General features: G+C 38.2%; 2 protein-coding genes across 2 annotated transcripts; both read left to right on the top strand.

Moving 5' to 3' along the window:
* The first annotated feature begins 3,032 nt into the window (after positions 1-3,032).
* LOC125211081 (protein TIFY 10A-like) lies at positions 3,033-3,971 on the top strand. Its single transcript, XM_048110767.1, has 3 exons — positions 3,033-3,311; positions 3,403-3,585; positions 3,664-3,971. The coding sequence occupies exons 1-3, from the start codon at positions 3,173-3,175 to the stop codon at positions 3,810-3,812; spliced, it is 471 nt and encodes a 156-aa protein (XP_047966724.1). The 5' UTR covers positions 3,033-3,172; the 3' UTR covers positions 3,813-3,971.
* A 7,367-nt stretch (positions 3,972-11,338) lies between these two features.
* LOC125211182 lies at positions 11,339-13,890 on the top strand. The gene is made up of 6 exons (XM_048110888.1): positions 11,339-11,723; positions 12,063-12,156; positions 12,595-12,713; positions 12,793-12,900; positions 13,270-13,368; positions 13,444-13,890. The coding sequence occupies exons 1-6, from the start codon at positions 11,409-11,411 to the stop codon at positions 13,498-13,500; spliced, it is 792 nt and encodes a 263-aa protein (XP_047966845.1). The 5' UTR covers positions 11,339-11,408; the 3' UTR covers positions 13,501-13,890.
* Positions 13,891-17,941: the final 4,051 nt, after the last annotated feature.

Below are 17,941 nucleotides of genomic sequence, written 5' to 3'. Positions count from 1 at the left end.
TACAAGACGCCACCACATGTTAACATCAACCAACACGATGACATTTGAAATCACTACTCAGGAATTGCTTAGCACTTAAATTAGTATCAAAGACCAAAGAGAAAGAAAAAAGTAATACTGCATTCGTCCATAATAGATGTCACACTTTCCTTTTTAATTTGTCTCACAAAAGATGTCACATTTCCATTTTTGGATAAAGTTCTCGCTCTCATGAATATAAAAATTATATTTTCTCTCTCCATTTAACACACAAAACAAAACCTCCTAAAATTTCGTGCTGTCACACAAGTGTGACATCTTTTGTGGAATGGAAGAAGTATTAAATTAGGGCAAAGTGGCGAAGATATCAGTTTAGTGTATATACAATAAATTGGGTATTTCTAATAAAATATGTCTGCTAAGTACTCATTCGTCCTACAAAAAATGTCACATTTTAATTTTTGGAAAAAGTTCTAGTTCACATTAATATAAAAATTTATATTTTTTTCTCTCCATTTAACACACAAAACAAAACTTTCTAAAATCGCATGTCATCCCACATGTAAGTGTAACATCTTTTATGGGACGGAGGAAGTAATAATCACTAGGAGACAGGAGTAGTCGAGTAGACATACAATTATTTGACCATGTAGTTATGCCTACTGCCATAATCATATTAACTCGTCGTACTCAAAGAATGTATAAATCCATACATGATAATGCAAATCAACTAAACTTAATTGCATGCTTTCAACGACTCAAGAATCAAATGTAATCAATAATTTTCTTTCCTATCAATCAATGTAGATTGTAGAACTCCTTTCCATTCCAAAACTCCGAGTTCATGTAAAAGTCAACAACAAAATGCGTGGCTCGGATTTAATTTGTCCATCACGAAAGATAATCAGCATACGCATATGCACAAAGCTATTTAACCCAACTTTGAGTGTATCATTGTCCCCGATGCAGCAAAGAGAACAAGTAAAAAGTAAAGAGAAAAGAAATTTCCTCAAACTTAGTGTGATATCCATAATGAAGCCATGAATTTATACCAAGAGAGGTATAAATATACATAAGCAAAATATAAAGAATTTTAGGATGGGCAGTTAGTGAAAAATTAAAAAAAATTATGGTAAATAATTTATATATGTGTGAGGAAATTGGAGGGGGCGTGAAATGGGGTGCAAAGTTGTAGGAGTTGTGGCCTACCGCAGAAAATTAGAGGAATGGTGACATAACAAGGAGTTTGGGCATGGATTGAGGCTATGGTCATGGATGCTCTTTAAGAGACTTTAGTCCTAATACTGCAAGGAATGGTGACATAACAAGGAGTTTGGGCATGGATTGAGGCTATGGTCATGGATGCTCTTTAAGAGACTTTAGTCCTAACAATGCAAGTGTCACATCGTATACTTTTTTTTTCTATCTACATTATTTTCTCTTTTACTTTACTTTCTCACGATTTTAACTATTTATTATCATTTTATTCAATTGAATGCTCAAAATAGAACGCCTCTGCTATGGTGGGACAGAGGGAGTAATAGTTATCGCATTATAAATTTACTATATACCTTATTTTAACAATTACTTCCTCCGTCCCACAAAGTTTGACACAGCGCGGGTTTTAAGAAATTGTTTGACTTTGTATTAAATGAAGGTGTGTAGTGGAATAAGGGTCTCGCATTTAGGAGATTGAGGGGTATATTTAATATCTTTTTTTGGGTAGAATCCGAGTGAGACAAACTTAGTGGAACGGGACGAAAATGATAAAATGGGACAAACTTTGTGGGACGGAGCGAAAATAGTAAAATGGAACAAACTTTGTGGGACGGACGAAAATGGTAAAATGGGACAAACTATGCGAGATGGAGGTAGGGCTGGCAAAACATACCGAAATATCGAAATACCGCACTTACCATACCGAAAAAATATCGAAAATACCGAATTTCGGTATACCGCACTTTTCGGTACGGTATGATACCTTACCGGTAGATTAAGGTACGGTAAAGGTATGGATTTTGCATATACCGCGGTATACCGCATCATACCGCAATTACGGTATGTACTGCAAAATTACGGTATATACCGTAATTTTGCGGTATATACCGTTAATAAATATATTTTTTTAATATATATATTATTTATAAAATTATAATATTTATATTTTTAAAACTAAAGAAAGATTAGAGGCATAATTCGTAAAGCAGTAGCAGCCATCATTAATTCATTATTCTGTCCTAATTCTAAATCTCAATTCTTCAATATTTTATATATCAAACAGGTATGATTTACCGCAACACGGTACGGCATACCGAAATATCGGTAAGGTAAAGGTTTTCAAATTTTGACATACCGAATTTTGCGGTATACCGAAAAATTCGATAAGGTATAGGTATGACATTTAGTCATACCGCAATTTGCGGTACGGTATGCGGTATGACATTCTCGGTGCGGTATACCGTACCGTGCCAACCCTAGACGAAGGGAGTACTATTTAATCTTTACGTTCAAAAGAAATAGGAATGGAATAGAGAGAATATTAAACATGTCCACAATTTAAAGAATTATTTTATAATTTTGGATTATTTACTATTTAAAAAACTATTTATTTTTTCTACTTTTTGGTATACACACCATATTTCACTTACTTTTTATATCACGTTTCATTATAAAATTAATATAAAAAATAAGTTGCACATTCTCCTATTTTTTCTTTTCATCAAAGCAATTTTTAAAATTATGCTTAGTTAAAATTGTTTTTTTAATAGTGAACCGATAAAGTAACAGGGTAAAAACATTACTGGCTAAGTTGTCAGATAGAATAACCTCTTTTCATTTTTATTTTCATTTCTCATTTTCTTTGGGCTAGACATGTACCGATCATCATGCCAAGAGTAAGCACGTTTTATTTGTTATAATTTTTAATTAATAAAAGAAGACTTCACCCACCGAAGACTTAATAGTGCTGGAATCATGATTAGGTTGTGGCGGTGCTGTTGCTACCTGTCGTCTCTCTCAATTAAACTATTCCCAATAAACATCACAATTTCCTCATGCTTTTTTCCATTCTCTATAGACTATACATATATCTTCACCACCACCATCATCATCTCCCCCAATTACTTTCCTTTCTTCAAACCACATCAACACCATTCATTCATCCTAGCTTTATTTTTCTCAGATCGGAGCAAAGATGGCTTCGTCGGGAAAACTCGATTCCGCCAAGTTTCACGGCGGCAGGTCCAACTTCTCGCAGACCTGCAACCTTCTCAGCCAGTATTTGAAGGAGAACGGCGGATTCGGTGACCTAGACCTCAATTTCACCCCCAAAGGTAAATTCTGTTTCCGATTTCGCTAGATTTATCCCCTTTTCTCTCTCTCTAGCCTCTAATTGTAAAATCATTTATTATTTGATTCGAATAGGATCTGTCAATCAATCACCTAAAATTGAGCAACCAGAAAAGGAGGTAGAGCAGATGACCATATTTTACGCGGGTCAAGTGATTGTGCTCAACGATATTCCGGCGGGGAAGGCCAAGGAGATCATCAATTTAGCCACCGCCGTTTCACCGATTCAGAAACCCCAGCTCCCGCCTCTTGGCTCTGGTAAACACTCTCGCTAAATTAAGTATGGATTTGTTTATTTTGATTAATGAGAGTACTTAGTTGGCTTCGTTTCTGCAGATTTACCGATTGCGAGGAAGAATTCACTAGCTCGGTTTTTGGAGAAGAGGAAGGATAGGATCACTGCAGCCGCGCCGTACCAAGCGAGCAAACCGGCGGTGAAGGAGGAGCCGTGGCTGGAAATGGGCTCTCAGATTCCGCGTCAATAGGGTTTCAGATTCCTCAAATTTCCGTTGGGTGGTTTTGTTGTACTTGTATTGTAACAGTATGATTGTAGATCTGATAGATGAGATCCCACTTACTAAACATTATGGATTTAGGAAAAAAGGTCTGATCTATACGTATGTGTGATTGATAGTTTGTTTTCATCCATGTGGTTTGCCTTCCATGATCTCAATTTTTTCAATTTCTTCTTTTAAATTTGTTATATTTGTTATAGTAAGGCCTAAATGTGGTCCTAAATATTGTTTTTATGATTTTGGTCATTAATATTACTATTTGATTTATTGCATTCCACACATTTGAACTCGAGTAGCCGTCAAAAATATTAAAGCTAATTTTGACCCAATTAAACGTTTTGATTAAAATGTTCGAGTAGCCGTCAAAAATATTAAAGCTAATTTTGACCCAATTAAACGTTTTGATTAAAATGTTTTAATATTTCAAAAATAGTTAAAAATTATTTGGAGGTACTAAGTCACGGCAGAGGCGGGAACTAATGTGAATCTTCTAGATTGAAGACTCATGAATTTGCCCCGGACTTATTCTTGTAAATAAACCCAACAAAATAAACAAGATAAACCAAGAAATGGAACAAGAAAAATGGATAAAAGGATAGATGATGGATTAGTGTTACGATTTAGGTGAAGAACAAGAAAGAAATCCCAAAGGCATTTTCACATACAAACACCTAATGGCTCCACAAACTAGCAACACAAGAACTAGCAAGCATACCTTTACAATCAACCTTAGCCCGGCAAAAAATCGAATGCAACCCGAAGGAATTTGATAAGTCTTCAAAAGATGAAGAAGGTGAGCTCTCAAATATGGAGAAATAATTCTCTTACAAATATTCAAAAGCTAATGACAAAAACCCTAGACATGGGTATTTATACTAGAGGTTAAAAGTGCAAAACAAAAGAGGAAAAATGAGCAAAACTCGAAAATCGCACAAAACGCCCGGGCCGGGCGTTTTTCTTCTCCAGGCCGGGCAAATTCTCTGTGGTCGGGCGTTTTGCTTGTTGGACTGCGCGGCTTTTGTAAAACGACCATAACTTCCTCGTTCGGGCTCCGATTGAGGCGTGTAAGGTACTCACGCGAAGCTATTTTGACGATGAAGACAATGGTGGTCTTATAAGAGAATTTGGACACCATCTTAATAGGCAAATTCTGATTTGAGTCAGACCTCCGCATCCGGCTTGGCTCCTTGCCATATCTCCACCTTCTTTTCGGACCTCAATCAACCCATAGCCCTCGATATCGTTGCATCCTATGATTGTGAATATACGGATTCACATCAGGAACAGTGAGAGTGGGGTTGCAAGGAAGGAAGACCAGATGGTCCAGAAGACCATGAACGTAACCAGAGAGCCGCCGACGAGGAGGTAGGCGTAGGAGAGGAGCGACGCTGCTTTGCTGTGCTTCGACATTACAAAGTGGGATCGGTCCATTTTTTAGTGGAGATGAGAGGAAGAGTAGTAGTGGTTGGAGGTGGTTTTATGGAGCAGAGAAATGAGGTCATAAAAGTCCAGGTTAATGGGCTGGGTGTTCGGATCTGTTCGGCTCCACCCTCACCACCGAGCTGACGATGTAGTTGCCAAAGTAACTTTCCGGCACCGGTGGGTCGTCCACCCCCTCGCATCTGCGGGTATGACGAAAAGCTCCAGCGCGTTCTCGCCGGATTTCACCATACTGCTCCAGACGTACGCCCTTACCGCGACCAACGACGACACTGTGATTGGAGAGAAATTCTTTAACAATAGATTTGGCATCACCGAGACAATGGTGATTGGAGAGTAGGAGAGCAATCGGATTAATGTTGATAATGTTGATTAATTTCCAATCAGATTCCTCTTCAATGGGAGGAATCGGTGACAAGAGAGCAAATTTTTTAATTATTTTCAAAATAATTAAAAAAATTCTAGTTTAAAAGTTTAATTTGGTCAAATTCTAATTAAACAACTGCTGACAGTTAGTTTTAGACGACACAATCCAAAATTGACTGATTCTGGTCCGTTTTCAAATGTGTGGGATATAATAATTCAAAGCGTAGTATTCATGACCAAAAACGTATAAATGTCATATATTTAGGACCACATTTAGCCCTTATTCAATGGTTATCTTTTTTTTTTCTTTTTCTTTTATCTCCTTTGTTCCAATTAAGTTGATCAAATATTTGGACATGAAAATTAAGAACTTGTGATGAAAAGCAAGAGACAATGGAATAAAGTAAGAAAAATAAAGAGTGACTGATGTTTTATTTTTTGTAAAAAAAAATAATAATTCAATTTAGTTGGGACATCTCCAAATGAATAAAACTTAACTTAATTGAGATGAAATGAGTATTTTATTAGTCCATGAGCCCCTACAATATCTATATTATTTCAACTATTTTTTTACCTTTCTTTTTACATTATTAATTACGTATTATTTGTGTTAATCTTCAATTAACCCTTTTTCATGGGATGAATGGAGTGTTGAAAGACTTATCCACTATTTGGATTATGTTATTAATTACGTATTATTTGTGTTAATCTTCAATTAACCCTTTTTCATGGGATGAATGGAGTGTTGAAAGACTTATCCACTATTTGGAGTGATAAAATATGTACTCCCTCCGTTCCATAGTAATAGAAGCATTTTTTTCGGCATGAAAATTAAGAAAAATTATGTTAGGTGAGTTAAGTAAAGAAGAACAAAGTGGAAAATGAAAAAGGTAGAGAGATGAAGAGAGAAAAAAGTAAGAGAAAATAAAGTAGGTGTGGAAAAATGTGTTGATTTTTACTATAAAGGAAATGACTCTATTACTATGGAACGTACCAAAATAGCAAAATGACTCTATTACTATGGAACGGAGGGAGTAGTAATTCTTACACAGCTCACTTAAAATTTATTAACTACTCCACCCATTTTAATACATGTGGTATCACGTGTAATTGTTATTATACCTTAATTAGAGCATCTGCAGCGGTGCTCGCTGGCAGAGACGTCGTCCGTGCCGCTGGCGCGACGCACCACTGTCGCCGCTGGAACGGCGCTGCTCGATGCATCGAGCACGTTCGTGCCAACGAGCACACTGATGTGGCGCGACGGGATTGGCCAAGCATAGCCGTTGGCATTTTCAGCATTTTTTTAAAATTCATTTTTAATTTTAAAAATAAAAAAGTAAATAAAAAAATTATTTTCCCACTTCCCAAAAAATTTTATCCGTTTTCTTTCTACTTTTAATTTTTTTTTTAATTTTTTTTCTCCAAAATTCACATTTTTCATCTATAAATACCCCCCACTTCCACACCACACTACACAATTCTAATCTAAATTCTCTCATCAATTCTCAATCTTTCACTCTTACAAAAAAAAATGTCCGGCTTAGGCGATCACCCCTCTGGCTCCCGCGGTTGGAACCACGATTGGTTCGGCTCAGAGCCATTCCCTAGTCCGGAAATGCAATTCTCGGCCACTCCTCAAACCCAAGGTTCTCAAGTTCCGGGTGGCTACCGGCCTTACCCGGTGGACGACCAAGATTCCCCCGATGGGCGATACGGGTGGACACCCGAACCCGGATCGGGCGACTCTCAAACTGCTCCTACTCGTACTCCTACTCCTCCTCGTGGCACCCGAACCCCGTACACTCCGGCGGAGATGGATCAGTTATTCAAAGCCTATTTGATCATCTACGAAGATTCTGAGGTTGACACGAACCAAACCGGGGGTAGGTTTTGGTGGCGCGTCTCTCTTCGGTACAATGAATACCGGCCGGCTGGAACCATCATACGCAATGAGAGTATGGTGCGCAATGCCATATTCAAAGCCAATGACGAAATCCAAAAATTCTAGGGGTATTACCTCCAGGAAGAGCGGATGGCGGGGAGTGGCAAGAGCGAGCTCGACATCATGAGTGCCGCCTTGGCGACCTACCAATCCATGAATTTGAAACCGTTCAAGTACCTCAGTTGTTGGCAGGAGTCGCGCCACCATCCGAAGTATAAGGGAGGCGTAGTATCCTCCTCCAGCAAACGGTCGAGGTCGGTAGCCCTATCCGACGGCGCCTCCGATGAGGTGGCTACCCAGCTTGCCGGAACTAACTTGGGTAGCCCCGATGCTGGTCCGAGCAGTTCCCGCCGGCCGCAAGGAAGGAAGAAGGCCGCCGTCGCGCCCCGACTCCATCCGCCCCCGATCCCGCTCCCTTTGTGCCACCTCAACCCCCGACCAACTCGTTGTGGACCCTCTTGGGTCAACTCAATACGGCCGATAGGTCTAACATGAATCCCGACCAACTTGCAAAACATGTGGCAATGATACGGGGTCTCCGAAGAACATTGGGGATAGAGGACTAATCTTCCACGGGGGTATTTTTTAGTCTTTAATTATTTAATTTTTAATTTATAGGATTTTAATTATGTATTTTTTATATTTTAATGTATTTTTATATTGTAGAAATGTTTTTAGTAATTGAATTATTTAAATTGAATAATAGAATGGTGGGACCCTTGAGCTTGTCCTTGCAGAAGAGCATGAATGTGGGTGTTGTGATCTTGCCTAAGATCATGGAGTAAAAGTTGGTCCGGCCCATATCCGTGCTCTTGCCAAAGAGCATGGTGTGGATGCTCTTATGTTTACCACCCATTTTTACTCAAAAAAGTCCTAATTTTGCAATTGCACTATGCGAATGTGTCAATAAACAAACTTTATACCCTTCATGTACTACTATTAAAAATGAAACATTTTATAGAGTGAATTATAAAATTGTCTCTTATGTATGGCAAGTCAAACGCCAGAGATACTCATATTTAAAAAAACATTACAAGCATTAACGTATAAGAATAATATTGTTTCAGGCTCTTTTTCATTAATTTGAGTCTTTTACCATTTTTCCTTCTCTTTTCACACTTATGCCACTGGATGACAATTTCATCTTTTTAAAATACTCTTTTAATTCTCTGTCATATGTCTTGTAATCTCTTCTTCCTCCTGATTGCTTGAATCAAACTAGACTACATCCACCTCCGGGTTTGCCCATCTTACTCGGACTGTCTCAACAAAATCCAATCCAATAAAATCCCCCAAAATCCAACAAAATTCCCATCCTCATCCTCATTGTGAGGTCAGATATTCGAAGCCCTTTTGTCTACATTTGTTTATACATCCACTGTCAGTTCTCTCGAGTTACCTTACCACTCAGTGAGCAAATCACCACGGTCTTCAGACGCGTCAGCTAGCCAAGGCAGGTCGCACTATTGGGCTTCTCGTGGTGACAGTAGTCCAGACTGATATTCTCCATCAAGGGATATATGAGCAATCTATAGCCATCATGCAAGCACTGGCTATGAAAAGAGAGCGAGCAAGCAAGTGTCTTAAACTCTTAAATAAAAATACATACCTACTCAGCTAAGGCGACGATTCCCCTATTTTGAGAACTGTTTAATCAACCAGAAAAGAAGAAGATGGATAATCAAATCAAATCAAATGAAGGTGGATGGAGTTATGATTTTGGGATGCAGAGATATGATGAAAGAAGAAATGCGAGAAGAGAGAGATGCGAGATTTGAAGTTGGTGTGAGCATAAGTGATGGCTTGAATCACTGACAGGAGATGCTCGGATCAAGAGTTGGAGATGAACTCAAGTGAGCTGGTTTGGCTGCGTGCGACACTTGTTTCAGCAGCCACCGGATCGAGTTTAAAATATAGATCTAGTATATGCCGTTGGATCAATATAGCCGTTGAACTTTTGTGTTTAAATAACGGTTAGGAGTTTGTTGACGGTTTTTTCATACTTGATTTTGTACACTCTCTTTCGATTCGATTAAGCTTAGAATAATACAAATTTACGTTTGTTTCGATCAATTGATTCTCTCATCCACTGCATCACTCAATTTCTTACAACTGGTGATAAAGTAGAAAGAAATGGATGATGAGGAAAGACGACATAGCATTGCTGGCCTTTGTGGGCTACTAAAGTCTACCATCCTAATACTCCCTATGTCCCACTCTAAGTGGAGCATTTCTAACTCGATACTGGATTTTATGTAGTGTTGTTTTATGAGTATACTGGAGAGAATAAGAAGTAAGACAGATGAAAAAGTAGAGAGAGTGTTGTTTCTATATTTAGAAATGTGTCATTTAGAGTGAGACATCCTAAAAAGGAAAATATGTCAATTAGAATAGGACAGAGGGAGTATTTAAATCAGCACAAGAAGGTTTACATAAACTCACAATCTCCTATAGATATGGTATGTCATTATACACACATAATACATGATCAAGAAACTTCTCCAATATTATAATTTAACTTCTCTAAATTGAAATTGCCATTGTTAGAGAGAGAGAGTTTTAACTGTGGAAGAAAAAAGAAGAGAAGGGAGGAGAGAGACAAAATTGCCCTCCAGTGGTACAAAAGACTTGAAATGGTGAAAGGGCATAAAAGACTTGAAATAATGAAAAAAGGGACTTTAATGATATTATACTCGTACATAGCGTTCGACTTGCCATACGTAGGGGTCACTTAATAATTCACTCTTTTTAAATTATTCTATTAAAAATAAAATAAATCATATCTACTTTATTTTCTCTTACTTTATTCTCTCATCAATTGACTCACGTAAGGAAACTACATAAAACCACAAAAGTAAATATTTTATACTATTTATGTAAGACTCGAGGGGTAAAATATGACTTATGGAATTGAATAGTATCCCTTTGTCCCATAAAAATATGTGCACTTTCCATTTTCGTCTGTCACACAAAAATATGTGTCTTCCATTTTTAAAAATATATCATAGTTTATTACCCCCTATATATCAACTTATTTACCACTCATATTACCATTAAAACACTACTAATAATATCGGTCTCACTTTCCATTAATACCACTATAGCTACTATTCTCTTTATCTCTCTTACTTTCTCAGCTTTGTCTTAATTCCAATATCAATATCATATATACCGTTCATATTTTCATGGGAAGGAGGGAGTATATAGTAAGTAATTCTTCATAATACTTTGTACTCCCTCCGTCCACGAATAAGAGTCTCATTTTTCCATTTTGGTCCGTCCACGAATAAGAGTCCCGGTTCATAATTACCATAAATGGTAAAGAGACCCCACATTCCACTAACTCATTCCACTCACGTATCATTTAAAACTAATATATACAAGTGAAACCTCTATTCAACTAACTTTCTTCCACTCAATTTTCTTAACATTTCTTAAAATCCGTGTCATTTAGACATGAGACTCTTAATTGTGGACGGAGAGAGTAATTATTTATTCAGTTTTTTTTTCTATTGTAGTTCAGGGAATGTGATAAAATGCAAACTCTAAATATTGTACAAACTTCAAACTATGACCTGGACCGATAGAAAATATCAACAGAAAATAATAGCAACAAAAACTGATGTGTTGTCATCAAAATCTTGAAATTTTACTGTTACATTGTATTGACGTTTTACGATGTTGTGTTGAAAAGTTTGTAATTTTTAAGCATTTTATTGCTAAAATGATGCAAACAAAAAACGAAATTTGGTACTGTACTTTGTAGATTATTCTCAAGGAACTGCTTAGCTAATGATCGGTCTCAAAAGAATTCAATGGAAGACAAGGACAGGTTAGCGGAAACAGACCGACTCGAAAGGGGCCTGCTACTGGACCGCGCCCCGGATTCCGAGCAGTTCAACGGCGACGATGACGAGCTGCCGCCCCTCTACACGGCGTCGTTTTCCGAAGCCGAAGAGAATTTCGTTAAATACCAGACGGCGCGGTGGCTTCTCTACTCGCTGCTGCTAATACTCGCGTGGGGCATCGGCTTGTTCATGCTCATTTATCTGCCCCTGCGCCGCTACATTTTGTTTAACGATATCCGCTCTCGGAAACTCTACCTCACTGCCGATTCAATTGTGTATAAAGTAGGAGTAATTCTCTCTCGTCTTTGCTTTTTTCTGATATCTTCCATTTTGATTGAGCTGCTTCCTTTTACTTAGCTGTATTGTTAATTTTGTTTCGATGTGTTTGGGGATTGGATGATCTTACTTTTGAGGTAATTAGGGTTTTTAGCTATGTTTGAATTAATCGATTTGCTCAGTGTTATTTTACCTGTTTTAATGTTCACATACCTTTCCAAATTCAGGAACTTAGTTTTCCAATTTATTCTGAAAGTGATGAGTGGAGGATTGAGGCTGAGGAAAAGAGGGCATATATGTGAGATACCTGTCTCTCTCTCCTAATCTTTTCTTTGGCTTTGTTAGGTAAGAAGACCGGTGTCGTTTCCATGTTTCGGGTTTCTGAAGAAAGAGAAGCATGTTTTACTGCTCTCAGTGGCTGATGTTGTGATAGAACAGGGTAAAGCTGCACAATCATTTGTTTTGGTTGAATACTTGATTCGTGTCTTTCTTTCGGATTCTGTCATATCGTCAGTTGTCTCTCTTCCACTTGTGTTCGTAATTACCCTAGACGAATAATCGCAAGTGTTGTATTGAAAAACCTGAACAAAATATGTTACTTTCGGTGTTGTTGTGAGTGGTTCATCTTGCTAAAGTGTGTCTAGTGCAGTGCATGCTCAATATGTTATCCTGTTTTACTTCAGAATTTTCATTTTGGAAGATATCAGTGATGGATTAGTCATTAGAATCGCTCTATGTTTAATCGTTTATCTGATGTGTCTGAGCTTCCATGGTGGCCTTTTGTGTTCTCTTAATCAATATTATAGCATTTGTGTAAATTAGAGTTGTCTTCACCATATCAAAACCAACTTATTAAGTCAATTGGGATATTCATCAGGATATCTGCAGTCCCTTTTCGGTGTATACTCTATTAGAATAGAGAATGTTGGGGTGAGAAGGCCTCCAAGTGATGATGTTCAAATACAAGGAGTTACCGATCCTCATGCTTTCAGGGAGGTATTATTGTGTGCTGATCCTCATTGGAATTTCATTGCAGTCATCTTGATTAATACCTATTTCTTTGCACCATCTCTAGGCTGTTCTATCACAACTGTCCATCATGAGAGGCGAGGCGTTCTCCAGAAAAATTTCTGCTCCCGATGATACTCCAGCTCCATGTATGGGTCGTTCTCCAATTGCTTCGGTATGTTGGTGCTACTAATACTAATGCTGAACTTGTCACTCATAGAGATGTTTTTAATTTACTCTCTGTCTGTTTCTCTCTGCTACAAACAAACATGCACAATGTCATATGATGAGTTGCCAGTAAATCCACCATTGAGATAATCTTGGAAAATAGTTTTTAATCCTTACTGCTAACAAGTGAATTATTCTACTTGATTTCTGTGTGGTATAGTATTTTTAACTCAATTCACAATATTTTGAAGGAGGTCTGGTCTTACTTCTGGTTTAACTATTTCTATGTCTTGCTCTACCAAACCATATAAACAACTTACTAAATTGGTTTTTTAATCTAATACACACTGTTACTCCGCCCTTCTTGGTTTGGCAGGTGTCCCCTTCAAAATTTAGGCATGATTCTTTATCTTTACCTCGCCTCGGTGAGGTGGCGATTTTGCAAAAATTAGAGGAGGTTGGTAGTTCAGTGAAGGTTAGTAAACTTACCAATTTCTGTAGATTCAGTTCTGTGTTTTTTTTTTTTAATATTAGGTGGAATAAATTGCAGAGAGTCCAAACCTTGATTGAAGAGCAGAAGCTTCAAGCATCGGAAATTGCAGAATGAAACTTGAGTTGAACTCCCCTGTATGCTACCAGTATATGCAAAGAGTCTATCTTTCAGTAGTCGAGTTGCTACTACAGTCTATATGTTCAGAAAGCTAACACCTGAGGATGATGAACCAGGCATCGGCTCCCAGGTATCGGCTGTAGCTTGTTGTGCCATCATCATTCTTATTTCCTCCGGGCGCGCTGGATTGTAAACCGCAAAACTAATATGCTGTTTTCTTGTATATTTAAATCATAAATAGTACTCCATCTATTTGTACCATTCATACCATATAATTACATAGACCATGTTCTATAACCCGTCCATGTATAGCTTGAGCCTTGAGGGCCTAGTTTGATTCAGGTGTTATATATACATACGTGAAGCAGCGCCACAGATTTTCTTGAAGCGATGGATTCAATTGAGTGAAAAAGGTTAGATCTTTTACATGTAAAGCTAATGTTCTTCTACTCGAGTCCACATTGAGTCTACTACCATTCTTCAATTTGTTGCGTCGGGTTAATAAGACGATGTCATTTTTTAACTAAAGAAACAGGCAAATAAATCACAACTGTTATAATAGGAGCAAATTAGACACAATTTTTAATGTAGCTGCAAATTAACCAGAACTGTAGGTCTGTAGTGGTTTTCTCAATAACAAAGATAAAGATAAGAGATAGCAACCATACTTCTTGTATCGTTCCCTAGATTTTTATAGTAATTGATAAATTCGGCGACTTGCTTGTTGATCTCGAATCTTTAGTGTATCTTCAAGTATATTTGTTTTAGAGTCCAATAAAAGAGTCTAGACTTTGTTTCTCAGATATGTCATTGAACATTATCAATAAATAGATAGTCTACATGTAGGCCCCACAAAATTTTCCTTTTATTATCTCTTCTCTTGTTAATTTTGTCAAAATTATTTTAGCTTTTTTTTTCCTCATCATCCTTAGATTCATTATATTAATTGTCCAAAATTTGATCTCATATGCTCAACAGTCAACCAATCAAATTGATAGGATCTAACTCATAAACTGTTATATATAAGGGAATAAATGACAAGAAAGGATATGACGAAGTGAATGATGTAGTATGAGACTATTAGGTCCTATGGACCTTCTCTAATAAGAGAAAGGATGCTTTTACTAATAAAACCAAGTTAACCAACCAATATTGGCTGAATAATCTAGTATCACTAAATTATGCATACCTCTATTTACGCAATTGGGAATTGACTTAAGTAAACATCAAAATGAATTTGATAGAGATGATCTTAATTGAACAAGAAAATAAACATCCAATAAAACGTAATTCAAAAAATTAAACCTACAATAAAAACTTAATTAAAAAAATTCCAAGCTAGAATGATTCATAAATGTCTATTATAATAGAAAATAAATATAAGGCATAAAAGGCTCAAACAATTGGTGAAATAGTCCAATAAGAAATTAGCTTCAATCTACCTAGTCGGGTCGATGTTGCTAGCCACTCATGTTTTCTCTAGGCTAAGGTGCCTATAGGCACCCGATCGAGTGTGCCTCCCTATTTGGCCGTGATCTCCACTTGGTAGGAATTCGCGTGGTCCCTTGAGCCTCCTGGTCAGGTGTCCCCCTTGGTCTCCGTCCTGTCTCACCCAATCAGGTATCATGAGACTACCCAAGCCACCTGGTTGAGTGTCCCATTCAATACTAGAGCTACACCCATCTTTGGTTTGTCGCAATTGCGCTCATCTTTGTCATTTGTTCTAAATCTAATAGAACCACGACCGGCTAATCAGTTTGGATATAAATCGAACTGATCAGTCAACCCTTAATTATAATATGTTAATGATATATGAATAATGTTGAATTAGATTATATGATACCGCATCCGTCCAATTAAGTTGAAGCATTTCTTTTTATCATGAACATTAATAAAATTGTGAAATGAGTTAACTTATAATAAAATAAAATAGGAGAGAGAATAATGTATGAGAGATAAGATAGAATAATAAAGTACGAGAGAGATTAAAGCAAGAGAGGTTAAATATTTTGTTTTTTGCCAAAAAAAATTACTCAGAACATTACGAAAAGAAATGCAATTCAACTTAGTTGGGAAGGAGGGAGTACTAAATTAAAGCCCTTTGATATTCCATCCATGATGCTCTATTTTTCTCGATAAAAGATAAATTAGGGTATAAGTATTAATTCAAATTATCTTAATTAATCCTTACAACTACCGTCCCATTAATGTAAAGGATTAACATTTCTTGTGTCTTTTTCACGATGAAGGCCCAAGGTTCTATTTCACGATCTTAAAGTGGAAACATTTGATCAATTACGGAGCTATTTAGGTTCTATATTGGATGCTAAATCTTATTTACCAATTTAATAAAACTCTTACCCATTTGTTTTGGATTGGAAGACGTGTGAGATTAGAATCTAAAACATATAATACTATCAACAACAATAATAGAAGTGCACTTTATACTCTTATGGGACAACAATAATAAAAGTGCACTTTATACGACGGAGAAAATATTCAAGTTTTATTAATATAATAATACATAAAAAAAATTAAAACATTCATAATAAGAAAAACTATTTTAGCTTTAAAATTTTTAAAAATATATTTAATTTTTATTTTATTTATATAAGTTTTAAAAGTATGTAATTATCATAATGAAATGTTCTATACTTTATAAGTATGATTAATTTTCATCATTCTTAATTGATCAAATGTCAATTTTATCAGTAGTTGCCCAATTAGGTCGCTAGACTAGTTTGAAACCCGAATATTAAGAGCATCCACAGTGCCGCCTAGCCAACCGATTAGCCGATTCGCGTCGCTAGCCGGTCGGCTAGCCGAACCATTGCAAGCGGCCAGCCTGATATCGGCAAGAAAATCGGCGTGGGCTAGCCGATTGGCTGGCGCTGGCCGACGCGCTGACCGCCATTATGGGGTGCTGATCGGCCATCGCCTTTTTTCGTTTTTTTTTAAAACCTATATAAACGCGATTTTAATTTCATTTTCATTTGCACCACTTGTTTTAACGAGTTTTCTCTCTCTCTAAATTTATGTACAAGAGCATCATCGAGCGATGAGTAACGCGGGTGGTAGCAAGGTGGTGGTAGTGGTGGGGATGTTGAGGAGTACGAACGGCGAGATGAACGAGGCTATGGAGGCCTACATGAACCGCGAGATGGAGCGGTACATGCGAAGGGTGGAACAGCAGGCGATACCTCGCCCTCCACCGGTTGTCCACCGCCGAGCGGTGATTGATCGGGATCACGTAGCTGCACATCAGCGGCTATATGACGACTACTTCGCTCCGGACCCGCGGTTTCCGGCAAACATGTTCAGGCGGCGTTTTAGAATGCGCAGGGAGTTGTTTATGCGTATCGTTGACGAGTTGGAACGTCGATATCTTTATTTCCGCTTCAGGGGACGATGCGGCTGGCAGACCCGGCCACACCCCTATTCAAAAGTGCACGACGGCAATCAGGCAATTGGTCTACGGAGGCGCGGCGGACATGTGGGATGAGTACCTCCACATCGGTGAGACGACTGCTCTGGAATGTCTGAAGTTTTTCTGTCAGGGCGTGATAAACATTTTCGGTGAGCAGTACCTTCGAAGCCCTACTCCCCAAGATTGTCGGAATTTGATGCAGATGCACGGGGAGCAGCATGGGTTCACCGGGATATTAGGCAGCATAGATTGTATGCATTGGGAGTGGAAGAAGCTGTCCGACTTGCCTGGAAGGGGGCGTACATGACCGGCTACAAGTCAAAGAATCCCACGATGATCCTTGAGGCCGTAGCTGATTACCGGATGTGGATCTGGCATGCGTATTTTGGGGTAGCTAGGTCGAACAACGACCTCAACATCCTCAACTCGTCGCCCCCCTCTTCAACGAGAAGTGTCGGGGCATCGGTTCGGCCGTCTCATTTGTGGCCAACGGTAACCGACATGATATGGGCTACTACTTGGAGGATGGGATATACCCTAGGTGGTCTGTCTTTGTGAAGACGATCAGGCACGCAAGTGATGAAAGGATGGCCTACTTTGCGGAATGGCAGGAGTCGGCGCGCAAGGACGTGGAGCGCGCATTTGGTGTGCTCCGGTCTCGATGGGCGGCAATTAAGGGTCCAACGCGTTTGTGGGATGTCAAATGCGTTTCCCAAATAATGTACGCCTGCATTATCATGCACAACATGATCGTCGAAGACGAAGGCGTACAACTGACTAGTTGGACCAATAACGATGAAGCCGGTCCAAGCCACGGAACGGCCACCCCTAGCGTACGACGTGGGGTACCTCTCGATGAAGTCGGCCGCCTCAAGGAATATGCCGACATGCGCCAAGTGGATGCTCATATTCAACTCCAAAAGGATATAATTGAAGAGTTGTGGGCACGGAGGACTGCACGGCGATAGTTTTTTTTTATTATTATGTATTTTTTTTATCTATGTACCTTTT

Source organism: Salvia hispanica, chromosome 3 (genome assembly GCF_023119035.1).
Source record: "Salvia hispanica cultivar TCC Black 2014 chromosome 3, UniMelb_Shisp_WGS_1.0, whole genome shotgun sequence".
Classification (NCBI taxonomy): Eukaryota; Viridiplantae; Streptophyta; class Magnoliopsida; order Lamiales; family Lamiaceae; genus Salvia; species Salvia hispanica.
The sequence above is the reverse complement of the archived record's forward strand: the minus strand, read 5'-3'. Positions and strand labels throughout refer to the sequence as shown.